Source organism: Rattus norvegicus, chromosome 6 (genome assembly GCF_036323735.1).
Source record: "Rattus norvegicus strain BN/NHsdMcwi chromosome 6, GRCr8, whole genome shotgun sequence".
Classification (NCBI taxonomy): Eukaryota; Metazoa; Chordata; class Mammalia; order Rodentia; family Muridae; genus Rattus; species Rattus norvegicus.
The window spans coordinates 100,004,723-100,032,674 of record NC_086024.1 but is presented as its reverse complement, the minus strand read 5'-3'; the positions used below and the strand labels follow the sequence as shown (position 1 = coordinate 100,032,674).

The 27,952-nt window shown below is 43.0% G+C and overlaps 1 protein-coding gene across 4 annotated transcripts in view; it reads left to right on the top strand.

Moving 5' to 3' along the window:
- Positions 1-27,952, top strand: part of Ppp2r5e (protein phosphatase 2 regulatory subunit B', epsilon) — a 149,104-nt gene that overhangs the window by 20,998 nt on the left and 100,154 nt on the right. The window contains exon 1 of one of the 4 annotated variants that reach the window (XM_006240224.5): positions 5-27,762. Coding sequence (XP_006240286.1) covers positions 27,678-27,762 — 85 coding nt within the window. The 5' untranslated portion in view covers positions 5-27,677. 4 annotated transcript variants of the gene reach the window in all.

The window sequence follows — 27,952 nt, the reverse complement described above, 5'->3', positions numbered from 1 at the left end:
GAAAACTAGTCAGTTAATGATTATTTGCTTCTTAAAAGTATTGCAATTTTCAAACTGAAATTACAAACAAATCATGCCTTTATAAAATTAAATCCAATCTATAGTTTTAATTTTATGCCGTGTTAATGCTCCCAGATGCTAGCTACCAAGCACTTCCTTATAGTGTGTGCTCTTAGATTTCATGTGGTTGTTTTGTAATTTTGTTTTGTGTTTGAAAAAGGGTCTTGTTCTGGGCTGACCTCAGACCTATTTCTGGCAATTTTCCTACTTGAGTTTGTCGAGCTCTGAACTATAGACAAAAGCCACCACACTGGCTTCACAGTCTTTAATTCACTGTTTGATGAGCCACTTCTTGGAATGATAGACATGATATAGTAATTAAACTGGAACGCAAAGGTTTAGAGGATTAGAACTAGACTTACTTTTTGTTTTAAGAACTAGAATTCCTGTTAGCATCTGTGTTAATTAGGGTTTCCATTGCTGCAGTAAAACACCATGATCAAAAAGCAAGTTGCGGAGGAAGGGACTCAAGCACAGCAGGAACCTGGAAGCAGGAGGCCATGGAGGGGTGCTGCTTACTGACTTGCTCCTCATGACTTGCTCAGCCTGCTTTCTTATAGAACCCAGGACCACCAGCCCAGGGATGGTACCACCCTGAATTGCCTGGGCCCTCTCCATCAATTACTAATTAAGAAAATGCCTTACATACTTGCTTACAACCTGGTCTTATAGAGGCTTTTTGTCAACTGAGGCTCCCTTCTCTTAGGTGATTCTAACTTATGTCAAGATGACATAAAATGAGTCAGAGCAGCACCCATAGAAATTTATTCGGTGAGTCCTTAAGCAGCAATAACCATAACTAGGCAAGGCAGTAAACATTGGTGCTTTAAGATTATTGTGCAGATTAGAAGTAAATAATTGGAAGATTTCAAATATGACAGATTGAAAATAAGTTAACTGAATTCATCTTGTCACTTGCTATTTTAACATCTTTCTGTCATAGCTGGGTGGCACATGCCTTTAATCCTAGCACTTGGGAAGCAGAGGCAGACAGATCTCTATGATTTCTGGGCTATCCTGGTCTATATACAGAGTTCCAGGCTAGCTAAGGATACATAGTGAGACTCTGTCTCCTTATCTCCCAAAGTTTTTTCTTTCTGTTAAAACGAAAGTTATCAAGACTTTTCTGTGTATAGTCTGTGTGTGAGTGCTTTCCTGCTGGAAATGGAACTGGATTTTTGTCACTTTACACAAGGAAAAGAGATCACCTGAAATCATTTCAGGCTCTAACTGTCTAAGCAGGCAAAGAAAAGGACCGTGGAGCTTTGGAGCTTCTGACACAGTCAGTGTCTGACCACTTTTGTGCCTTCATGGCTAGTGATTTCAGAGTGGTCTTGGTCATTTCATGGTCAGTCAGACAGCATACCCGGGAGTGTAAAGCCATATATAGAGCAAGCGTGTGAGTGGACGTGGTGTGAGAGTGTCATGGTGTGCATGTGGATGTCAGAGGACAACGTTTTGAGAGTCCATTCTCTTTCCACATTGTTGAGGCAGGGTCTTTAGGCTGTTGATAGGATTCACTCCTGTGGATTTCACACTAACCGACCTGTAGGCAGATCTGCCTCTGCCTTCCATCTCACGTAGGAGTGCTGAGATTACAGATGGACGTTACCACATCTGGCCTTTTATGCCGTTTCTAGGGATTAAGTTAGGTCATTGGGCTTTTCACTGTGAGAGTTCTACCCACTGAGCTATCTATATTCCTGAATTTGGATGACATATGTCTTAAAAAGTTTCGTTAATGATTCTTTTTCATATGTGCTAATGTATATTCCCTCCCTCCCTCCATCTATCTCACTTGGTTGCAACGTTGCTTATATTCATTTTTTTCTAGTCCATGAGAGAGTATTTGATGCTACCTTCTGTCCATAAATATGACCATACTGAGCAGTTACCTGTCTCTCCTGGTCGGGTAGGCAAGCGCTCTACCACTGAGCTAAATCCCCAGCCCCGTAAATGTTTTTATATATAATAAACATTATGTAAAAATATTAGCTGCTGTTGGTTTTTGTTACCATTTATTTATTTATAGATGCTATTTCTTATCTGATCTTACGACTTGGTTCTCAGTTGGATTTTGTGAGTATCTTTTTGTGTGCTGTGTTCAGAAATGTGGGCGTTTGCTTTTTAAAATCTATGTAGTCTTACTGACTACATCAAGTAAAATGATAAATCACTATATAAAATTTGCTTAGTGTGCTTTACAAAGCAGTTAAAAAGAATTTTTGGGTAACATTTGGAAGCTGTCAAAATGAGTGCATGACTGAACCTAAGGAGTAGTCTAGCCAAGTGTGAGCTCGCTGTGTTACAACAGATGTTAAAGCATTGTGTTCACCTGTCTTCTCCAGCTGGAGTGGCAAGTTGGAGTGGGTGGAGACTGGGGAATTAGATGTGAGTCTTGACACTAGTTATCATCATTGTGAAATGTCAGGGGGCATTGTTGGTGGTTGCCAATTATAGTTAAGTGGTTAGCGGGTGCTACCTGGACAGAAAGGAAATCACTATTATCCTAACAGTTTATGAAGTGGGAACATTGAAGCATCTTTAAAAAAAGTTTTTAGGAGTTGTGCAAAAGTATCTTTGTAGCAGGTGGCCTAGAATATGTATTTTAAACTTTTTCATCATCTGTGAATTTTTACTTAGAGCTATTTTTATGAGAAAGTAGGATTTGAACACATTGTAATTTTGATTAGTGTTGAAACCTGCATTTAGTCAAATGTACGTAGATTTTTTCCCCCTCTGAGTAGTTGCAGTTATTACAGTATCCACTTGTAATGAGAATTATAGAATAAACTTGTCCTTGACCTGACTTCAGCTCCTGCCAAGCTGAGAAAAGGCATTGACTTTTGTTCATTTTGTCCTTTCTCTGGGACAAATGACCACAGAGCCCGTTTGCTCACCTGTGAAGTGATGGAGTCTCCACCTTGCAGGACTCAGGTAAGGGGGATGTGTGAAGAGTGCCTGCAGTAGAACTGACAGCCAGCATGTGCTGGTAATGGACAGTTGTCATGGTTCTGTCCTCGAGGTCAGGGTCAAGGCCACTCTTGCCAGTGTGTTCTTGGTACCTGGGAAGGATCCCTGCTCTGTCCTTGCTGAGGTGGAAAAGCAGTTCCTCCTGTGTGGGACTCAGTGCTGATTTTACTACAGTACGTCTGTGTGTGTTCATGCTTGTAGTGCTTCACGGTGCCTGCTGGAGGTGTGCCGTAAGCTGGGGTGTCACCTTAAAGACAGCGTTTACTGTTAGGACTTACTCTGGGTAGCCTGAGAGGTGATATTTTGACAGAGTGCAGTCTCTGAAAGGCCCTTGATTCTTAAAGGTTGCCAAGCACTGTGTAAGGTCTGGGGTCTAAGTTTCCTTTTCTGGTTTTGTTATCCATCTCTTCAGCTGTGTCTGAGGCTGACATGTGGGAGATGTGGGATAAGCACTTATTGAGTGAATGAGTGTGGCAGTGTGTATATATCAAGATTTGTGGGGTCTTTACTAAGCTAACGTTTATTTGATTTCCCTGAGGAGCAAATACAGTATACAAGCCTTAAGTAACCTCATTGCAGTCTTGGCAATAAAACCAATTCCATTTCCTGTCACATTGTGGCTTAGGCTGGGCACAGATTTGCTGTTCCACAGAATTACTGCTGGGACTAACCTGGAACCGTTCAGCTTCTTTCCTTGAAATGTCCTAGAGGAGAATGGGAATAGGACATGGGGCTGTAAGGCATGGACTTCATGTGGTCTCTTGGGTCAGTGTGAGTGGAAGGTGATCCTGAGGGAAAGTGGTATTCTGTTTCCTTCTCTCCCCTTTTTTGAGACAGGGTTTCTCTCCAGGGACAACCCTGGCTTTCCTGGAACTTTGTGTAGATGTCATAGAGATGTCACCTGCCTCTGTCTCTTGCTAGGGTTAAAGGTGAGTGCCACCATGAAACTTGGCTTCCCTTTTCCTATTCTGGCTTCTCAGTTGCACCATGAAAGTTGAAACTCTAAAAGGTTCCACTCTTTTATGAGTAAGCATTTGTGTACACATCTGCATATGAATATATGTGTACCTGGTGTCCACAGAGGTCAGAAGAAAGCATTGGATCTCCTAGAAGTATGGTTGCAGATGGTTTGTGAGCTGCCATGTGGGTGCTGGGAATTGAACCCAGGTCCTTTGCAAGAACAGCCAGAGCTTTTAATCCCAGCTCAGAAAAATTTAAAAGCTGCTTTAAAAAGATTTATTTATTTATTATATATAAGTACACTGTAGCTGTCTTAAGACACATCAGAAGAGAGCATCAGATCTCATTACACATGGTTGTGAACCACCATATGGTTGCTGGGATTTGAACTCAGGACCTCTGGAAGAGCAGTCACTGCCACAGATCTTAACAACTGAGCCATCTCTCCAGCCCCAAAAGCTGCTTTTCTTTTTTTTCTTTTCTTTTTTTTTTTTTTTTTCTCGGAGCTGGGGACCGAACCCAGGGCCTTGCGCTTCCTAGGCAAGTGCTCTACCACTGAGCTAAATCCCCAACCCCCAAAAGCTGCTTTTAATTTTAGATTTAAACAGGTATAATTAGAAGTTTGAGTTTGCAATTCGAGGAATCCTTTCTTCTGTCTCTGCCTCCTGTTGATGCCTAATCATTGCACTTTTTAATATACAGAGGCGATTTAAGTGATCTATGCCTTCATTCCTTTGCTTGCTTAAGATTACATAGAAGGATTTGATAGGATTTCAAATTTTTTGTTTGCTTGAATTTTTTTCTTTGAGATTTATTTATTTTTAATTTTATTGGGTATTGGGTGTCTGGGTATTTTGTTTGCATGTGTGTCTGGTGCAAAGAGTGCATGAAGTACCTGAAGAAACCATAGGAGGTGTTATTCTGCTGGAACTAGAGTTATAGACAGTCGTGAGCTGTAGGTGCTGGGAACTGAACCCAGGTTTTTTGGAAGAACAATTAGTGCTTTTAACCACTGGGTCACTCTTTGGTTCCCTCTTCCCCATTTTGAGAGAGGCTCTGCTTTATCCCAGACTAGCTTGGACTTTGCCACTCTGTAGGCCAGATTGGTCTTGAATATACCTCATTTTTCTCTGTGGAGCCACCATGGGTAGGTGTTAAGTTGCCATGCCCAGGAGGTTTTCTATATTTTGGGGCAACAGAGACGCATTTATTTGGTTATATTTTTAAAAGATTGTACAGCATTTAGAGGGATTTTCTTTAACTAGGAAATTCATTTTCAAAGCTCTTTAATTTTCTAGAAGCTTAATTTCATGAGCTTCAGTTTATCCTTGTCCTCTGCACCTGAAGGTGATGGTGTGCGTATGATTTGGAGAGGGTACCTATGGAAACTGTGCTGGTCAGAATCTGGCTGTAGGGGTTTTCTTTTTTCCTGGACACCCACTTTCACATGTCAGATAAACTGGTCTCTGAACTTTGATGGCTACTTTCATTCAACCATCCAAACAATTCCTGTTTTGGTTCCAAAAAAGGCAGTTCCCAGCCATTAAATAGCTAGGTTTCCTTTTTGTCTGTTCCTTGTTTTTAGAGGGAGAGTTCATAGCTGTTGGCTTCTCTTTGGTGATAGTGGGTGAGCTGTTTTACAAACTAACTCATTCTAATACTGCTGTAACTCAGTATTTTACCATTAGGTCATTGCAGGATTTGGAAATGGACGGCATTCTTCATAGGCTTATGATTGTGGCATGTTCTGGATAGCAGGAGATGTGGTGCTTTGGGCACAGCAGGCATGGACAGATCCTTGATAAGGACTGTGATGCAATCCATGTCAGTGGTTGCCAAACAGCTTCGTATGGAAGGAGGGTTCTCCTTGGTTCATAGTGATAGCTTGGAAGAATATGATTTGTTCTGTGGGGCTGGAGCTCAAATCCAGTTGGTAGGCTCCAGTGCAGAGCACCGTTCCAGCCCCCCAGACAAACAGATGAATAAATCCATGTGCATTCTCACATGCGAATGGACCCTCCACCCCAGGCGCATATGTAGTGTGGCATCGTACAGCTTTGAAAAGAGCTGGTCTGAAGGAAACAGTAACAGGGCTCACCTTTGGGGAAGTGGGAGCAGAAGAAAGGTTCCCAGGTTAGTTGACACTGTTGGTCTTTCTAAAGGGTTGCCAACTCCTTCAATCCTCCTGCTAACTCTTCTACAGGGGTCCCCGACCTCCATCCAGTGCTTACCTGTGAGTATCTGCATCTGTCTCAGAGAGCTGCTAGATAGAGCCTTTCAGAGGACAGCCACGATAGGCTGCTGTCTGCAAGCACAACATAACATCATTAATGGTGTCAGGGATTGATGCCTGCCTTTGGGATGGATCCCAAGTTAGGCCAGGCATTGGTTGGCCATTCCTTCTGTCTTTGCTTCATTTTTGTCCCTGCATTTCTTTTAGATAGGAACAATTTTGGGTTGAAAGATCCCTGGCAGCTCCTGGAGACTGAGCCACTAATCAAAGAACATTCATAGGCTGGTCCAAGCCACTCCACCCCAGCACATATGTAGCAGAGGGCTGCCATGTCTGGCCTCAGTGGGAGGGGATGCACCTAATCCTGCAGAGACGATGCCTCACTCAGCATGGAGGGATACCTGGGGGAGGGCACCGTCTCGGAGGTGAATGGGGTGGGGGGCAACATTTGAGATGTAAAGAATTAATAAAAAGGGTTCCCTTTTTACCTTGACAATAAAATATTAATTAAAATATAGTATAGTAATGTACCTTAGATCTGACTGGTTTTCAGCTAATAGGCAGACAAACAGTAGGAATAAAAATGGTGTCAGTGAGCAGTAATGGGACACTAGCAATCATACTAAGTCTTTGTAGCTACTCGCATGTGAGACATAGCACAGCACTTCAGTATAGTTAAGCGCTTAGTTCTGTCGTAGAGGTTTGTGTATTTAGTCCTGTCTTTTCCATCCTGCAAACACCTGTCACCATTTACTCATCCATGTCGACCAAGTACAGACAGAGTGAAACCTGTTTGTCATAATTGCTTCCTTTTCTATAAGATTTTAGTTGATTATCCCTCTAGATAATAGTTAGAGAAACATGATCTATTTACTATTGTTGTTATTAGTTTGAGATAGAATCTCACTGGAACTTGCTCTGTAGACCAGGCTAGCCCTGAGCTCCCTAAGATTTTTCCCTCGTCTGTCTCCTATGTGCTAGGATTACAGGCATGTGCCACCATGCACACGAGAGGCATTATTTTTGCTATTTACTAGAGGGCAAAGTACTTAGTTATTTCCAGAAATGGTGTGGAACATTGAAAAAAATAAACTCTTTTGGTTTGAAAATTTTGATTCTCCTTGCTTCTTGAGATCCTAACGTTAATGATTTTTACTTTAGTGCTCACTTCTGCTACACTTGAATGAACTGAGCAGTGACTTGCGCATTATGCTCTTGTACGTTTCTCATTGCTTCATTAGCACCATTGCCATCGTGGTGCTTGCTTTGCTCTTGCAGCTTGGTGTTTGTCTGGTGCTTTGTGGTTTGCATTAGGTTAGGGCATGTTGAGCTTTTGGGTGACGTAATGCTTAACAAACCCTTTTAAGCTTGGTTTAAAATGTCAGCTCTGCCTTTAGCTCACTATTCAGGGGTTTGGCAGTTGGAGCTGGGCCCGGCTCTTTGGTGTTCTTGTTCTCTCTGGATCCCTCCTGCAACATCAGACAACTGGCAGTTGAGCGTCTTGCCCAAATATCAGATCAGTGGGTGACTGTTGGTCAGCTGTGACTACAGGCATTGCTGGGCCTTGAGAGTCACCTTGTCCAGTTGATGAGCCTAGTCTTTTTCACTTGGTAGACTGTGCAGCATGAGACGGCTGTACACATGCTTAAACACTTTGCATGTTTTTGGATGTATCATGTTTAGCATTGTCTTTGGGCCAAAGCAAGCTGCCAGGGCTTTGGAAATTCAAGGGTGAAAAAGGACTCCTTTTTGCAGGGGAAACTCTATACTGTAATGGCATGAATTCAAGCAGGGAACAAAACTGGCCCCTTCTCCATCTATGAAGGAATGTTGATGGGCTCAGTCTTGTGCAGATAACCACAGCTGCTGTGAGTTCATGAGTTCAATAGCCATATTGTGTCCAGAAGACAGTGTGAAGCAATATTTTAATTTGATGACTTTTCTTGATAAATATTTATCTTCATAGATTTGGGCATGTAATCATTATGTGCCTCTAGCTGATACAAGTGCATGGCTGTGCATCTGCTGTATGTTTTAGAGAAGGTGGCTCATGGGCGGACGCTCTTAAGTCAGACTTGCAGTAATGCTTTCTTGGACTTGTCACATTCCCACAGGCTCCTAAGTCACCTTTCCTTGTCTGTGTGCCAACTTGCCTAGGTCACACCGGGCAAGACTTCCTCTGGGCTAGCTAAGGCATACAGTACTGGCTTTCAAATGTAATTTGTTTCTCAAATCGTTTCCCATTGCTGCCTGTCAGGTTTCAAGTCTGAATTCTGTTAGTCCCCAGGCAATTACCACTTACAGGCATGCGCTTCTATAGGCAGAGCCTCATTTGGAACAACAAGAGAGGATGGGAATGAGTAGAAAGAAGGCCATCTTGCTCTTGTGACATACTTGAATCAGAGAATATTAAAACATAAAGACATTTATTTGTATCTTTTTATTTTTGAGACAAGGTCATGCTGTGTATCCCAAGTTAGCCTTGAACATACTGTGTGGTCAGGATAGTCTTGAAATCAAAGCAATCCTTTTGCCTCATCACAAAAGATCATAGGCCTATCTCCATGTCTAGCCAATGTTATGTTGTGGTTGTGTGTGTGCTTTGTTTCTGCGTACTCACTGCTGGCTAGAGGTTTATGAGAGGCCGTTTTTCTTAGTTGCTTTTGCATATTTTTTGAAGCAGGTTCTGTCACTGAGACTTGAGTTTACTGACTAGACTAGCTGGCTGGTAGGCTCCTTGAATGTCTCTCTTCCTCAGCAATGGAGAAATTTTTGAATTTTTAAAGTTAAATTTGATTGATAAAATTAGAATATAATGAACTATGTAAAGCACTGTAACAGAACTGTGGACAGTGGGATGATCTAAAGGTTTTAGGCAGAAAGTCAGTAGAAGGGTTATTTGTTTCAGAATTGGAAGGCTAATCTATAAAGAAGCAGAGGAATTTTTTCTTTAGATCTTTGATTTGGAAACACTGCTGATTTTATATTACAGTTCTCTAACATGTAAGTATATGCAAATGTGAAGGTACATGTTAAATTGTTCTTGATTAGGCCACATTCAGGTCTGAAGTGTTACTTTTAAAGAGCTGAGGTACAGAGTGTTGCTGCTGTGGCTGGCTTACTTCCTGGCCATTCTTAGTATCCCTCTCTGCAGAGGGCTCCTGTCTAGAGGCAAGTGTGTGGAGGGCTACTCTGCTGTGCTGTCTCAAGGCCAATTGGGTTTGAAAGCTGAGAACAAAAATGGGAGAATGTTCAAGACATTTGCTGATAAGGACAACAGGAACTAGCAGCTTTCTAGATTCCTTATTACAGAGAGAGGGCTAAGACCCAGTGTACTTTTGAGGGTAGACAGACTAGGCTGTACTGTGGTGCCATTATGATTTAGTGATCTTAGAGAGGTTAGTCGGCCCTTCTTTGTGTCTGAGTGTTCAGAAGGCTCCCTGTGGAGCAGTCGTGAGGACTGAGTGAGGACTCATTTGCAGAAGGTCTGGGAGGAGGAAGAAGGCACTGCAAACCTGGGAACCAGCGCCACAGTGCAGTGGCAGCACTGCTGGCCTATGGGAAGGGCTCAGTCATGGATGGCCATAACTGGATCAAAGCTCTGAGAGAGATATTTGATGGGTCTTTTTTTTTTTTTTTGGGAGCTGGGGACCAAACCCAGGGCTTTGCGCTTGCTACAAGCGCTCTACCACTGAGCTAAATCCCCAACCCCTTGATGGGTCTTAGTAAGCTTCCATATAGAGAGCAGGGAGCTGTGGAGACAAGCCCCTGGACTTTGGGATCCAAGATTTAGCAGCTTTCAGAACTATGGCAGCAGGATGTGCTGTACAGGGATCATAGGTGCAGTGCTGGTCATCAGAAAATCATGTGCAGATTGGGGTTGAAGCTCTGGGCCCAGGGCTGTATCCATTGTCCTGCCAGCAGGCACCTCTGAGCTGGATGCTTGAGAGTTGGCTCCTGTACTCATAGTTCACAGAGACAATGTCTAAGACCAATCTGCTAGTTGATAGGTAGTAATGTGGGGAAGATGGATCCAGGGTGGATAATGAGACTGTGTTGGGATCTTGGGATCTATGGGTTGAAATTCTAGGCTGGGCATTAGAATTTTTAGTACTTAGGGGTTGGGGATTTAGCTCAGAGGTAGAGCGCTTGCCTAGCAAGCGCAAGGCCCTGGGTTCGGTCCCCAGCTCCGAAAAAAAGAAAAAAGAGAAAAAGAAAGGAAAAAAAAAAGAATTTTTGGTACTTAATGGTTGTAGCCCTGATAACAACTGGGTATTGTAGTAGATCTCGTTGTCTGTGACCATAGGAAGAAAGGATTTGTGAAACAGGAAATGCTCTGGGCCCATCAGAGCTTTCTTGGATGTATGAAGGTCTTACCATGTGGTCAACTTCTGCTTGGAAGGTGTTGTGGGCTCCAGATTGTCCACAGGTGCCTACTCTTGACTCTGTTTGCACAGCTCATGTGTTTGGTTGCAGGATGCACATGAAGGCAGCTGTGGAGACCTGACAGCTTCACTGAGTCTACTTTGCCATAGTCATGTGCCTCAGGATGGGGAAATTGATGGCTTGTGTGCAGTTGATGGCATGGTTGAAGCCAGCATAGAAACCATCGGGAATTATCATCACAGACTCCTCAGCTTCCTGAGTCATGTGACTAGAGCATTGCCATTCTTCTTGAGCTTGGTGGATGAGAACAGTGGAGTGAGAAGGCCCTGTAGCCCTGGGTGCTGTTTGGTACTGCCAGTGGCTCTGGGGGTTCTGAAGTTTAGGCCATTGGTGTTGTGAAAGCCCCACTGTCCACAGGCATGTAGTAGATGCATGGTAGCTGACATTTACAGGGACACATTTTCTTAATAATTAGGATGTGATGATTTCACAAGAACTTCAGTGGGCAGTGCAGAGCTCAGTCTTAAGTGACTCTTTGGGCCCTAGGGCAGTGGTTCTCAACCTTCCTAATGCTATGACCCTTTAATACACTTCTTCATGTTGTAGTGACTCCAAGCCATAACATTATTTTAGTTGCTATTTCATAACTGTAATTTTGCTACTGTCGTGAATCATAATGTAAATATGTTTTCTGATGTTCTTAGGTGACCCCTGTTAAAGGGTTATTAGAAGGGGGTCATGACCCACAGGTTGGGAACCGCTGCCCTAGAAGAAGGTGAAATACTGTGGTGTGTGAATAGTACCAGGCAGAGGCAAGAGGGTACAACATTTACAGCTATGATAAAACACCATAGGCAAAAGTTACTTATGGGAGAGTTTATTTTGGCTGTGGTTCAGTAGTGGGGGATTCGGAGGCATGGCAGCAGGTGTGTGCTGTTTTGAATTAGCTTGCTCCAGGGAGTGGCACTATTAGCAGGTATGGCCTTGTTGTAGAAAGTGTGTCATTGTGGGCGCAAGCTTTAAGACCCTTGTCCTAGCTGTCTGGAAGCCAGTCTTCTAGCGGCCTTCAAATGAAGATGTAGAACTCTCAGCTCTTCTTGCACCGTGCCTGCCTAGATGCTGCCATGTTCTCACCTTTATGATAATGAACTGAATCTCTGAACCTGTAAGCCAGCCCCAAGAAAATGCTGTCCTTATAAGACTTGCCTTGGTCATGGTGTCTGTTCACAACAGTTAAAACCCTAAGACAGGGTTGTTGTAGTAGGAAGCTGAGAGATGATGTCTTTAACTACAGAGCAGAGAACAAAGTGGGGCAGGCTATAAACTCTCAGAGGTCACTCCCAGGGATGTTAACTTCTCCAGTAAGGCTCCATCAACCCTATAAAGGGTCCATAACCCCCCTCCCCCCCAAATAGTACCACCAACTGGTGACCAAGTGCCCAAATGCCTGAGAGTAAGAGGACATTTTTCATTCAAACCACCACACTTGGTAACAGAGGCTTAGAACTCTAAGGGAAGAAAATTATGGTGTTTTTAAGGGGGCAGCTGGGGAAAAGGGCAGTAGACTGCAGGTCAGGGCCAGGACAACCAGCAGCTATTCAAGCTAGCTCTAGAGCGGTAGGAGCATGCAGTTCTCTATGTTAAGTTTCCAGATAGAAGCTTTTCCAACTGAGCTGCTCCAATGCCCCTAGGCACAAGAGACTCATACATGCCACAGTAATCCTGTTGTTTGTTTGAAGACTTATTTTTATTTAGAAAATTCAGAGACTTATGAATTTCCTAATATAGTGCAGATCGAGTATCTCTTATTCAGAATGCTTGCTTGGGGCTAGACATGTTTCTGATTTAAGATTCTTTTGGAATTCTGGTATGCTCCCTTCCCTGATTTTGGAATATTTGTATATACATAATGAGCTACTTGAGGGTGGGACTTGAGTCAAAACAGGAAATCCACTTCTGTTATACATATATCTTATATGCACAAAAGACGATTTTTTTGTGCCCTTGCTTTTGATTAGTACCTGTCATAAGATTGATTAGAATCCAGTATTTAAAACCAGGCACCTTGGCGTGCAGAGACTTGACTTCCATTGTCCAGTGTGGGGCACATACTTGTGATCCTAGCGTTCAGGAGACTTAAGTAGTGCTATGCACTGAAACCTGTTTTACAAAAACCCTTAGGCTTTCAAGTTAGATTCTCAACCTGTACCTTTTCATTCCAAGGCCTGCTTTGGTCAGTATCTCCCCCCCCCCCCCCCCCGTGTCCCAGCAGGAGGTGCTTTAGTTGTCCTCTGGCTTCTGAAAGTATTCCAGCAGTGACTGCTAACAGGAAAGAGCTGTGGAGGGAAGCCTGGCTCCTGCTGCTTCTTTGTAATGCATTGGGGACTTTTTGAAAGCTCTTGGTAGCCCTGCAGTGCCCACTGCTTGCTCCTCTGAGCTGCTCAGATGTTTCCTCCCCAGCCTGCAGTGAGAGACATGAAACAGGAAGTGATGGTGTATGTTGACTAGTCCTGTCCTGCTGTGGACAGTGTTTCCTTCCGGCTACTCCCTCTGCTCCTTTCTCATCCTCTAGCATTCATTCTAGAACACTCAACACCTGGAGTGCAGGGGGGTTGGGGGAGGTAGTGGGAGGAAGGACACAACTTGTAGAAGTTGGTTCTCTTCTTTCACTATGTGGGTCCTGCGAATCCAGCTCAGGATATTAGGCTTGGTGCTGAGAACCTTTACTCGCCGAGCCATCTTATAGGCCTCCAGCCTCTTTTTTGCTGCGTTTTAAACATTTTTTTAAAAAAGATTTATTTATTTATTTTATGTATATGAGTACACTTCAGACACACCAGAAGAGGGCATCAGATCGCATTACAGATGGTTGTGAGCCATCATGTGGTTGCTGGGGATTGAACTCAGGACCTCTGGATGAGCAGTCAGTGCTCTTAACCGCTGCACCATCTCTCCAGGGTGCGCCCCCCCTTTTTAAACATTCTTTAGTTAAAACTTTATTAGCACACAATATTCCTACTTCAAGTATATTCTCTGTTCAGTGTATTCACAGGGTTGTACAACCATCACAACTACCCAAATTGAAAGCATTTTCATCTCTTTTAAATTTCTATAGCCTCCTTCTGCTATCTCCATCACTGCCACTCCAAAATGTAGCTTTGACTGTTGTGCATGTGACACAGACTTAATAATGTAAAATACGGTTTTTTGTGTGATTGACTTATTTCATTTAGCATTGTAAATTCAAGGTTTCCCCATGTACCAGTTTTCATTCCTTTTTATGGTTGAGTAATATTCCATTGTATCACTTTAAAAAAATTAGTAAAAATTTAGTGTCTTAGGTTTTTACTGCTGTGAACAGACACCATGACCAAAGCAACTCTCATAAGGACAACATTTAATTGGAGCTGGCTTACAGGTGCAGAGGGTCAGCCCATCACTATCAAGACAGAAACATGGCAGCATCCAGGCAGGCATGGTGCAGGAGGAGCTAAGAGTTCTACAGGCTGCTAGCAGAATACTGGCTTCCAGGCAACTATGATGAGGGTCTTAAAGTCCACACCCACAGTGACACACTTACTCCAACAAGGCCACACCTCCAAATAGTGCCACTACCTGGGCCAAGCATATTCAAACCATGACAGTTGGTGAACATTTGTTTCTACTTTTTGACTATTATGAGGAATTCTGTTAGGAACATTCAAATACAAGCTTTTATGTACATAGTTTCAATTTTGGAAAGTAAATATCTAGAAATGGGATTCCTGGCTAACTGTTTAACCCTTTGAGGGCCTGCAAGGCAGGTCTAAGTGACTATAGTAGTAACCTGACATTACCACCAGGAATGTACGGGATTCTATCTCGACATTCTTACTAATCCTTTTAGCCTCGTGTTGGGATAAATGACACTCCCTGAGGATGCTAAGTATCTTCTCATGTGTGTCTTGGTTCCCTGTATCACCTAGGTATCTTCTTGGAAGAAATATCTGTTCCGATCTTCAGTGTTTGTGGGTTATTGACTTTAGTATCAAGGGTCAGGATTCTTTTTATGTTTGGCTACAGGTCTCTAATAAGATTAGATTTTTGTAAATAGTTTCTTCCATTTTTCAGGCTGCCTATTCCCCCCACCCCCTCACTCTCGCTCCCCCATCCCCCTACCCCCACCCCCTAGCTGAGGACCGAACCCAGGGCCTTGCAAGTGCTCTACCACTGAACTAAATCCCCAACCCCAAGGGCTTTTTTACTTTTTATTTTGCTGACTATTTTTTCTCACTGTTTTTTTTTTCTTTACATTTTTAACTTTTGTAGAATGCTGGCTAAGAATCAGAATAATATCATGGTTAGTGATTTTTATTAATTTTTGATAGTTTCATATATTTTTATAAGGAATTTTAGTTGTTTTCACATACATTCCCTTCTTCATCCTTCACTGTCTCCTGCTGGAACGCTTCTCACCAAGTCCCCCTTGTACTTTAATGTCTTCTTTCTGTGTGTGGCTACTGAGTTTAATTTATCTTCTTGCCAGGGCATGGGTGGGAGGTTGTAGAGCAAAGCCAACTAACTTATCAGTGGCTACACCTCTGAAGACACGACACAATTAACACCTGCTAATTATAAATCCCCCTGTATGGAGGCGTGGGCCTCATGGGCCTCTCAGCTAACTGATGGAATGTTGGTGCCCAATCTTGTGTAGCATTTCAGGTAGCCACAGCTGTAGTGACCTCATGATGCAATGGCTCTGTTGGGGCCTGGAGATGGACGGCTGTGTGGCACCAGTGTGCCTCTCACGTCCATACCTTCTCACCTTCTAGTTCTGTAGGTCTACCTTGCTTGGTGGTCCCTGAGCCCTGGCGTGGGCTGTGTTTATTCTGGGCACTTGGGTCATTGTGGGTTGTGCTGGAATTCGTGCCTGCAGCCTTTGATGAAGGCCAGCTGCAGCACTCATCTCAAACAGTGGTTTTGAACTGGACCCTGATGGTAGTGTGGATCACCAGCTCAGCGGGATCTGGAATCATTTTGGTGGCAAGCCTGGACAGACTAGATGAGTTGAGGCAGAAAGAGCCACCCAAAGCATGGTGACACCAGTCTCTGGGCTGGAGTACCTGATTGTACAGAAAGGAGAAAGCCAGCTGAGCATTCCTCGCTCTGCCTTCTGAGTGTGGCTGCAGAACCATCAACCCCCTCAGGTGCCTGCTGCCCTGGTTTCCTGCCACAGTTATCCCATGAGGGTACCTTTGGCAGTAGGCTAGTCACTGTCACACCCTGTCGCACCAGTTCCCTAAATCTAAGTGATTATGGCACTTCTTTACAAACATTCACCCATTTCCTCTCTGCAAAGGACGACTTTGTAACACTTTGACATTTAAGACTTTGCCACAGGAGCCCTCTTTGTCTCTTCCTTTTTCCTTTCAGCTTTTTCCCCTTTCTTTTTCTCCTCCTCTCCCTTCCCCCGCCCCTCCCCCCCTTTTTGGGAGAGGGTCCTGCTGTGTGACCCTGGGTGGCCTTAAAATGCTGATCCTCTTCCTGTCTCAACCTTCTGTGTGCTGGGATTGTAAGTGGCCTTTCTACAGTCTTTTAGCTTGTCCTCCTTGGCTTAGCTTTCGAATGCTGAATGTCCCCCAGGTTTGAGACAGTCAGACCTGTAATTTCCTGACTTTGCCTGTGTATGCACCACAGCAATGCCTTCTCTTCAGGTAGTAATTTCCTCCTTGGGTTCTTAGGCTAGAGAAGTGTTTACAGTGCAAGTATGAAGTACATGCTTAGTGATACGTGTGTGAGTGTAGATGTGTGCATGCCACAGTAGTGGACACAGCAAAGGACAAGATTCTTCTGCTGTGAGTCCCAGGGAATGAACAAGTGCTTTTGCTGTTTCACTAGCCCAGCAATATATACCTACCCACTTACTTATCTTCCTTCCTTCCCTCTCTGCCTCCTTCCCTCTCTCCTTTCCTTTCTTCCTCTCTTTGTTTCCTTCCTTCCTTTTTTTTTTTTAAAGATTTATTTATTATATATGAGTACACTGTAGCTGTCTTCAGACACACCAGAAGAGGGCACCAGATCTCATTACAGATGGTTGTGAACCACCATGTGGTTGCTGGGAATTGAACTCTGGACTTCTGGAAGAGCAGTCAGTGCTCTTAACTGTTGAGCCATCTCTCCAGCCCTGTTTCCTTCTTTTATTTTCTTTTCCCCCGTTTTTCAAAGACAGGGTTTCTCTGTATAGTCCTGGCTGTCCTGGAACTAGTGCTGTAGGCCGGATTGGCCTTGAACTCAGAGATCCACCTGCATCTCCCTCCTGAGTGCTGGGATCTAAAGAGTGCACCACTATGCCTGCTCCCCCTGCTCCCCTCTTCCCAGCTTTTTATACAAAGTTTCCTGTTTTAGATTCTTAAGGTGTATAGTTTTTTCTCGTTATAATATTCTGTGTCTTTTGAAGTTCTGAGTCAGTCTCCTTAGCCTTGAACTCAGCATTCTTCTTCCTCAGGTTATAATCCTTCCCCCACCTTTAGTGCAAGGCTGAATTTCTGGCATGTATGGGATGGTGACTGAGTGTAAGGTGGTTGGAAATGCTGCCCAAGACAGTGCGTGGATGTCTTTGTGGCCACTGTTACCTTAGAGGGGAGGCATTTGAGTTTCCATAGAGCAGCTTAGAGTAGTGCTGCAGATGATTGGGAAGAGTCCCGACTTTATCAGGGACTGGAGATGGGCTGGCTCCAGAATACAGTTCCCTTGGGTGGCTGCTTGAGTGCAGAAAGGGGTTGGAGAGCTGAGGAAAGGGCAAAGCATTTCATTTCCAATCAAGTTACTGTTATCCAGCTCTATGCATTATTGTGTGTGTGTTTTCATAATTGTGCACATGCCATTCCTCATTTTCAAGAACCATCATTAATTTCAATCATCTTTTAGAGCTGTAAACTGGTTTTTGGTAAAAAAAAATTTCCTTGGGAGTTACCCAGTGAGATGATCTTAGTAACACTGTAAGATTTCATGTCATCCCTCTGAAGTACTTCCTGATTACTTTAGTTCTTAATCTCTCCAGCTTCTTGACATTAGGTACATTTATGTGAAGAATCTGGTATCATTTGGTCATTCTGGTAACCCTATATTGGGGATTTGCTGAATGCTGAAGGCATGAATTACTCGAGTGCCTAAGTAACAGTAATAAAAGAGAGTCAACAGTAAATATGTACACACAGCCTTACACTCGTATATCCCAAGCACCTTACACAGTGAGTAAATAGTTCTCAAGAGTTACTTGATGAACTTCTTGGATGGGGAACTTTTAAAGTTGGCGTCCAGAAAAGCTTTTGGCTGGGAAAGCTAGGGGCATTTAGGGAAATGAGAACTTTGAAGTAGACTCTGTGCAGTATGCATAGGTCTTGTGTGCAGGAGTCCGCTCAGGTAGTATGCTGGAGCAGCCTACCTGTGGTAGGGTCTTCATTTGGGAGTAGCTTGGAGAGTTATTCTTGAAGCCCTTCCAAAAGGCCTCATTTCTGAGTAATGAACTGAGGTATTCAGATCTGGACTCAGAGGACTCTGAAGTAATTTCAGAACTGCATGCTTAATCAGAACTTCAAAGAGCTTGTTTTGTTTTGGCCTTGCTTGGCAAAGCAGGCCTTTCTTAGCGAAGCACATTTGGGTGTTGGGAGGATGCTGCTTGAGTTAGTTGGGATTTTCCCAAATGACTGCCTCAGATTCTGCCACTTGGACCTCTTAAATAAGGCCCTTACCTAACTCTCATCATTAAATTACACTTAGGAGACATGTATTTATGCAGATATGAAATTCATTATGGTATACAGTAAGTACACTGAAGTGCTTTTGGGCCAGGGTAGTAGTAGGAAGCATTAGCGGTGGCTCCTGCAGTGTTCACATGGGATTTAAATTTCCTGCTTTTGGCCGTTCCTTATCCACTTCTTTGCCCTTGGACAGTTGTTGGTAAATGACTGTATGACTAAGAGTCTCCCAGGAAGCAGTCTCTGTTGCTCTTGTCTGTACTCCCCTGTGGCTGTTTGGGGCATCTCACCTGGGGATGTGCAGGCCAGATGGCTTGGCTGGGACCACAGACCACACATGGATTTGGACGCGCCACAGTGCTTTCTTTTTAATTGTGCATGGGCCAGCTGACCTGTCCCTGGCTTGCTGCTACACACCCTGTGTTCTTGATGGCCTCAATGTCTTTACCCTCCTCATTTCCCTCAAGAAGGAACTCCCTCTTCTGTCTCTGTAGGGCTCAGCTTAAGAGATAGGCTTCCTGAAAAGCTTTCCCTGTCTAGTCTAGCTGATGCTTTCCTGTAAACCTCACTGTGTGTGTGTGTGTTAGCATAAATATTGTCAGCTTTTCTGTGTGGTTCTTGTAGGTATTTACTGTGTAGTTCTTGGTTTATGGTCTGTTCATGTGTGTTGGACTATCTTTGTGTATTGCTGTTTTACTAGTAAAACCCAGCATTGGCAGATTATGAGTTGTAGATAGCATGTTTTGACCCTCTGCTATTTTTGTGTGTTTTGAGGCCGAGGTCTCAAGAGTGTTGTTTGGGCTGGTCTTGAACTTGTAAGGTCAAAGAATCTGCTTTTCTTAGCCTACTGACTGTCTGGGACTACAGGTACACACAACTACTCTACCCTTTTATCTTGCTTTGTTTTTAGATAGGGTCTCTGCATATCCCTGGCTGTCCTGGACCTCCTTATGTAGACCCACAGATGTCCATCTGCTTCTGCCTGCCGAGTGCTGGGATTAAAGGTGTGCACCACAATGCCATCTTTTCTTTGTTTTTCAAAAAATATTTTGAGGCAAGGTCTCCTGTAGCTTATTCTTACTGAGTATTAGCAGAATGACCTTGAACTTCTTACATCCTGGCTCATTTGTGGTATTTGTTGATGATTTTTTTTTTTTTTCTGCTTTTTGAAACAGGATCTAACTATGTATCCGAGGCTGGCTTGGAATTTCCTACATTCCTATATATCCCAGACTGTCCTTTTCTTGTTTGTTTGTTTTTTTGTTTTTCCTTTTTTTTTTTTTTTTGGAGATAGGGTCTCTCAGTAGTTTTGGCTGTCCTGGAGCTCAGTATGTAGACCCGGCTGGCCTTCCAGACTGTTCTTAGAATTGCTGTTCTTCTCTTTTAGCGCCTGAGAACTGGGATTCCAGGTGTTTGTTGTCATACCTGACTTTATTACAAGGAATGTTGGAAGGGGCTAGAGAGATGCTAAGCTTGCTTCCTGTTATCCTGAGAACCTTAGTTTGGTTCTTAGGTGGCTCATAACTGTCTGTAGTAACTCCAGCTTCAGAGGATCTGACACTGCCAGCTTTCTCAGACACCTGTATTCCCCTGTACATACCCAAACAGGCACATAATTAAAAAAAAAATGAAACTTTAAAACTGTAAGTAATATTTTAACTGATACAAAATGCTATTGGTTGAATGCTCTTATGAAAATGTTTAAGATCTTGATGTAAGTTTTTCAGTTACAACCTTACTTTTTTTTTTTTTTAAAGATTTATTCATTTATTATATTATAAGTACACTGTAGCTGTCTTCAGATACACCAGAAGAGGGCATCAGTTCCCATTACAGATGGTTGTGAGCCACCATGTGGTTGCTGGGAATTGAACTCTGGAAGAGCAGTCGGTACTCTTAACCGCTGAGCCACCTCTCTAGCCCAGAACCTTACTTTTTTAAATCACATTTTGCTTGTATTTTGTGTGCTCACATGTGCATCCTGTGGTGCTTAGTCAAAAGTTAGAAGATAACTTTGGGGGTCTGTTCTTTTTTTCTACCAGGTTGATAGCAGGTGTTGAACCATTTTCCAGGCTTCCCAGTTAGAACCTTTGAGCTAAGTTTTTCTGAATCTTGCATTCCTAAAGAGAGTACAGAAAAGTATAAATTAAAAGTGTTGTGTGTTTAAAGTGGGGTGGAGGAGGCATGGTGCCTATATTTGTGTGAATTCTTGACCTTGAAAGTAATTTTTTAAAAGAATTTTTTATTTATTTTATGTATATATAAGTACACTGTAGATGTCTTCAGACACACTAGAAGAGGGCATCAGATCCCATTACAGATGGTTGTGAGCCTCCATGTGGTTGCTGGGAATTGACTCAGGACCTCTGGAAGAGCAGTCAGTTTTCTCCTTTCAGTGCTGGGGTTAGACCCAGGGCTTCCTGGAAGCTAGACCTACGCTTTATCTCTCAGCTATCCCTCAGCTTCCAAATGTATTCAGAATAGTCAGAATGTGGACTGCTGTAGTAATTACTTTTCTGTGGCTGTGATGAAAACACCAAGGCTAGAAAGCAATCTAGAGAAGGAAGGGCTTGTTTGGATGTACAACTCCACAGGGACAAGAACCCATCATATTGGGCTGGTATGGCAGGGAGGGCAGCAGGAGGAGGATCCTGTGATCTCACATCTTCAGAGGCAAGCTTGAAGTGCAGGGAGCTACAAGTAAGGCATGGTCATAAACTCTCAATCCCAGTGCTAAGACGCCTCCAGCAAAGCCACGCCTCATAAACCTTCCTCAGGTAGTGCCACCAACTGGAGACCAAGCATTCAAATACCTCAGCCTTTGGGGGACATTTCTTACTCAAATCACCACAAAACTGTCTTATTCAGCTTAGTAATTAGTAGCCTGGTGAGACTTAATAGCAGGTCATCACTGTGAGTAACTGATAGTGAGGCCACATTGAGTGATGGCTTACCTAGTGGGTCAGACAGCTCCTGCTGGCACTCTGCCTTGTTGATCTCCATGACAGGGAACTCTTGGTCTGAAGCAGTTCTTCTAAATCATATGTCTAGACTGAGAACTCTTTAGGTGTGCTGCTTTCTGTTTGTGTTGTTTATGTTTATTAAAAGAATTGAGCCCCAAATGTGTCTTTGCTGTAGTTTGAGGAAAGTGTTTTAAGTCCAACCCCTGCATTGGGTCTTTGCTGTAGTTTGAGGAAAGTGTTTAAGTCTAACCCCTGCATTTTGGAGAATGGTTTATGTGTACACATTTCTCTAGTTGCCAGGTTGCCTCTCATCCTTCCTGGCTTCCAAGCAAGCAAGAATCCACGTAACTGCTGACCGCTGTCAGAACACAAAATGACACATGAGTTTGCTTCTTTCTACCTGTGTGAGGCATTCGGCAGGAACCCAGTCCCTTTGAGTCAAATTAGTCCAGCGATGAGATGGGACTGTACCCAACATGAAATCATCACTTTGATGGGTACAATTTACAGTCCCACCTCATTTCCATCCTTATTTTTCCCTGTTCCCCGGCAGGAACTTACGTCTCGTGGCGGCCAACTCTGTAAGTAGTGGTAAGCTGTGTTTCCTGTTACTTCAGTGGAGATTCACCTTGTTAAGTAAATTAATCTTCAATCCCGCGTCCTGGGTTTTTCTGCTGCCTCTGGTTCCTGCTCTGTTAGTTCCCCCTGATATGCTGGCTCTCTGGTTTCTCTCTGGTAAATTCTTACCAGATAACAGCTTTGAGTATCCTTTGCTGGCCTCAAGGAGGTGCCTCTTCTCTGTCTGTATCCTTACAGCACTCAGAGTTTATTTTTTTTAAAAGAACAAACAAACAGAACCCCAAAATACAGCTTATCACTACGTCGCCCAGGCCGGGTTTAAACTTGTCATCCTCCTGTATCAGCATCCCTGGTGCTGGGATTGTAGGTGAGTGCCATCATACACAGAGCACTGAGCTGGGCATGTGGCACCAATCTGTGAGCCTAGCATTTGAGACGGTGGTGTAAAAGGATTAAAGTTTAGGTTAGCCTGGACCACATTGAAAATTTGAGGCTGGCCTGGGGTGCATAGTGAGACCCTGTCTCAGAGACAACAGCAATAGTTACTTTTGTATCTTTGACAGCCTCTGCCCTCCCCGGTGTATGTACATCTTCATGTACATATATATGTACATGTTCATACGTGCATATGTGGGAAAGTCAGAGGTCAACCAAGGCTGTCATTTTACAGGGCCATTTTGTTTTTTGACACAGGGTCTATCTTGGTCTGGAGCTTGTGTAATAGACTAGGGTTGGTGGCCAGTGAATGCCAGGACTCTGCTAGTCTCAGCCCTACCCAGGGCTGGGATTACTAGTACATATACCATGCTTGGCATTTTAAGTGGATTCTGGGGCTCAAACCGTGGTCCTTGTACTTGCACAGCAAACATTTTACTGACTGAGCTATCCATCTCTTCACCTCATTCTTATCCCTCCTTACTCATGCGCCATAGTGGATGCAAACATGAGCCCTCCTCTCAGCTGCAGAGATAATTTTACCACTTCAGCACTGTAGTGTATTTTCTTTACGTTTCTTACCCCTGTGCTATTGGTACTGTCCCTATTCATATGTGCTCATGACCTCGTAAATAATTCTAAATATATTTGAGTTTTTCATTATTATATACTTGATGTAAAAATATAAAAAGTATATTTCGCAGTGTTGGGATCAACTCCAGAGCCTTGCACATGTTAGACAAGCACTCTACCAATAAGCTCCATCCACAGCCCTGGTCATTATTAGTTTTATTTGTTACCTTATTTAATTGGCATATTGTTCACATATCATACACTTCAGTCATTAACGTGTACCATTCTTTAGTTGGTCTTGAATGCTCGGGGAGTGTAGCCATCATCATGGTCCAAATTTAGGATGTTTTTATCGTCTCAAAATGAAATTGTGGCCCTGGCTTAGCGGTAGACATATAGATATATAAGGCTCTGCTGTTGTACTTAGAGAAGGGAGGGAGGGACACACACACACACACACACACACACACACACACACACACACAGAGAGAGAGAGAGAGAGAGAGAGAGAGAGAGAGAGAGAGAGAAAGAGAGAGAGAGAGAATTAGTTTGCCAGGTACTACCCTTTCCTGACCTCCACAGTTGCCATTTTACTTTCTGCATCCTTAGGTTTACGTGTTCTGCACATTTTATATAAAAGTGTCACCATTTTATATGACTTGTAAACGTTTTCTCTGCAGACTGTAGGGCTGCAGTGACGAGGTTTATATCTTGGCTTTCCACTGTAAGTGTCATTTAACTTGGCTCTGCCTCTACTTTGTAAAGTGGGAGATGATAGTGTGTGTGGTGGATAAATGGGCTAACTTGGAGAGCATTCAGGGCTGCTCATACCCTAGTAAGGACTGCATAATCCTTCGATCCTGTTAGGCCATTTCTGATTGACTCATTTCCTGGTCTTCCGACTTGATGTTAATTCTGTCTGTGTTGTTGCCAATTAACCTTCAAATACATAAAAACAGTTACTCAGATAAATTCTACTGTAGTCCTAAATCCGGAGTTAAGAATTTAGTCATTATAGAACTCTGTTCTGTCACAGTGACTTAAGCTGGAGGAAAAAGCTGCAGCATTTTGGCAGTGTAATTATGTGTCCTCATTTGGCACCTCAGTGTATTTATTTGTATGAGAGATGATGCTCTCATTTGATTTAAAGTCAAAGTAAATCTAGGGCATTTGTTTTTGAAAGCTGTGTTTTACTTTCATTAAAGTAAGTTTGTTTCCTCAAAAGTTGCTTTTGAGAGTAGTTTCAAAATAAAACAAAACATATTTTTCCTTTCATACTTTTTCTCCAAGATCAAAGATGTCTTGTGTTCTTTAAGAAAAATTCATGGTGTCCAAAATATTCCCATCATCATTGCCTTTAAACCAGTCAAGGTTTCACTTGAGTGGTTGATGGGGACTTCAAAGAAACTGTTGAAAATAGCAATTCATTTAAAAAATAAAGTTCAGCATAAATACTAATCACATCTAGAGTGAAGCATGTAAGAGATATTGCAGCATGCCAGCAAAAGCTGGAACTACTGAGCCCGGAACCAGAAATCTGAGGTCAGGACTTAGGACTCTGTTGAGCTTTCTCTGAAGAATAAATGTAAGTGGGGTTTACCCTTTCTGGGTCACAGTTTCCACATCTGTAACTGGAGGCAGTTGGCCTAGAATACCTGTGGCACTCATCCAGAGGGAGAGAGAGCGCTTGGTTCATTTCTCAAGATGACAAGAAGCAGCTGAGTGGCATGTGCCTGGAATCCCAGCTATTTTGGGAGGCTTGTGTGAGCTAGAGTTAGTTAGGCCATCTTGTGGAACTTAATTGAGACCCCGTCTCAAAGATTGGTGATGGTAGGGATACAGTCACTGTAGTGGCAGAGTGTCTGCCTAGAATATGCAAGACCCTAGAGTCTGTCTCCAGCTCTAGACAGACAGACGCAGACAGACACACATGCATACAAGCACACACGCACGCCTTGTACCACCAACCACGCGTGCTAGTCGGGAAGGCTATGGACTAGCCATCTAAATGTTTGCTGCACCTTTTCCATGTTGATACCATAGCCTTCAAGTTACCTACTGAAGCATGTTTTTACATTTTTGATATCTTGTGAATTCTCTTTCTCAGGTAACTTTATTCTCAATATCTTCAAAATTTTAGCAATTCTGTGTTCTGAGGCTTTTTTAAATGAGTGGTTCCTTCTCTGTAAAAATTACTTATAAAAGGCAGGTATGGTGGCACATAGCCTAATGCTGACATTTGGGAAATGTAGACAGGTATAAGAGTTAAGAGGTCAAGGGCATTCTCTGGCTGGAGAGATGGCTCAGTGGTTAAGAGCACTGACTGCTCTTCTAGAGGTCCTGAGTTCAAGTCCCAGCAACTACATGGTGGCTCACAAACATCTATAATGGGATCCTATGCCCTCTTCTGGTGATCCTATGCCCTCTTCTGGTGTGTCTGGATATATAAATATAATAAATCTTTAAAAAAAAAAAAGCGGTCAAGGGCATTCTCAAACACCAGTCAGTTCTATCAGAGCCAGCCCTGCTGCCACCCTCTACCCCACCCCTCACTCCCCAAGCCAATTTATCTAGAAAGTAAGTACCTGTATATAATTTTTTTTTGGCTACATAGTAGGATTGTAGTCTTATGGGAGAAAAGTTTTTGCGATTGACACAATAAAATTTCCCTTAAGATTGCAAATATTTTAAGAGATTTTACTTGTAACTAGGTGGTTTTCTATCTTATATTGTGACATTCTAGTCAATTATGGGCCATAAAAACTGGAGAGATATAGGACATTTTTATAAGGGTCCATCATCCATCCAAAACATATCCTTAAATTACAGACTAAATAAATGACAGATGTCAAGTGTGAATGTATTAGCTTTCTTTAAATGTATATAGTGACTTGGGATTAATGAAGATTTATTTTAAAACATTTCTATGTTTATAAAACTCTTAAAACTTACAAGATGTTTACAATCTAAGGTTCTAAGGGTCTTCTAAAATCTTCTCAAGGTTCACATTTGGAAAGCTCAAGAAACTTCCTTTTCTAAAAACACAGCAGGAAATCAGAGAAATGGTGAAGGGTCCCCTGGCTTCATATCTTTGTCTCCAAGTGTGCATCCATGTGTTGTTCTGCTGGAAGCAGCGTTTAGAGAGCTTAAGCAACCTTTGCTTTTTCTCAGGATGTAGCCTGCTGTAAGAGTTAAGATACAACAAAAATCATGGGAAAAAGCTTGAGTCCTATATTGGTTCCTTTTTTTGTTTCTGTGATAAAACACAAGGCTTGACTAAGGCAACTTGTAGAGGACCTTACGGTTCATTTGGGCCTGACAGTTCCAGAGAGATAAGAATCCATCACTGTCATAGTGGGGATCAGCTCACATCCCAAGCCATGCAGAGGAAGCCTGGAGAATGTCCTGGGGATGGAAAGAGGCTTTTGAAACCTTAAGACGGCCCCCAGTGTCACCTTCTCTAACAAGGTCACATCTCTGGATCCTTCCCAAGCAACCACCAACAAAGTTTTCAAATGTCCAAGACTTTGTGTGTTTGGGGAGTCATCCCATCGAACCACAGCAAGTCCTTTCATCCTACTTAAAAATGCTGTTAGAGGGCTGGAGAGATGGCTCAGTGGTTAAGAGCATCCGACTGCTCTTCCAGAGGTCATGAGCTCAATTCCCAGCAACCACATGGTGGCTCACAACCATCTGTAAAGAGATCCGATTCTCTCTTCTGGTGTATCTGAAGACAGCTACAGTGTACTTATATATAATAAATGAATAAAAAAAATGCTGTTAGAGAGAAATGATTGTAGCTTTCTTTCTGATAGGGTGGTTAGTTTTGCTTACTAAGTTGGCAGAGTCAGTAGTTGCTCAAAACTTTGCCAAACAACAAATATGTCATCGTCTAAGTAAAGAGGAAAATAACGTTTGCTAGTGCTTATGTCAAAGGAGGTATTGAGCAGCACCTGACTGTGGCTGGCCGAGTGAGGGCTGTGGCCTGTGACGGCTTGCCTTGATCTTTGGCTTACCATTACAGTCTCCTAGCAAACTGAGCAGATGTGTTATATGGAAGTTACGTACACAGCATTCTTTAGGCACTTTGCTTTTGTTTCTGTTTTAATGTTGGTGTGGGCTCTGGGTTCCATACAGATGGTTTCATAGGTGCCTGAAATACATGTGGTCATATTCCCTGGTCCCTCTTCCCCTTTCCATTCCGTTAGCCTCTATCATTCCCTTAGACAGATTTTACTTTTATGTCATATATACCTACATAAGTTTATGTATGACATCACTGTTTAAGCCGGTCTCAGAAGGACATGCATTTATTTAATTTATTTATTTATTGCTTGCTTTTATTTAGAGAAAATTTCCTGTGGTCCAGTCTGGCTTTGAATTTCTGATCTCTTGCCTCTGCCTTCCAAGTGCTGGGGTTCCTAGTGTATGCCACTGTGATTGTTTGCTCCTTCTGGGTGTGTGTGCCCACTCCAGAGAGAGTGCTGAGTCAAGGAAGAGAAGCTGCCTGTGGTGCTGTGGGGCACCGGTTTATAAAGTCTCTTGGAGCCAGCCTGGAGCCAGGGCTGAGTGACTGAGGTATTCAGAGTTCCTTTGTCTCACTATTTCAATGGAAAAGGAAGACGTTCATATTTATGTGTCTCTATAAAATGCCTTGAAATGGTGTCAGATGGGCATTGTATGTTGTGATGATAGCAGCCGAATAAAGGTCAAAGTGTCATGGAAAACCAGCAAAACAAGCAGGAGGGAGAGTGATTAGTTTATTGTTAGCAGCTTAGAATGTTCCACTTAGAAGCAGTTAAACTGGCTAGAGTTGGGGCAAGGGAGGGGGTGCTGGGCAGTTTAAAAGGCCGCAGCTATTATGGTGAGTGCTTGACATTTTGTTTTGAAGTGTGTATTTTAAAACCAGAACAACCCCTTGGAATACTGTTTCTACTGTGTGCCATGATAAAACAGTTATTTCAGATCTAGATGAGACTTACATTTTTGCTGTCAGGTTTGTCAGTCTTTTGGACATTTGACTTTGATTATTCTTTCAAGATTTAAGTGGGAGA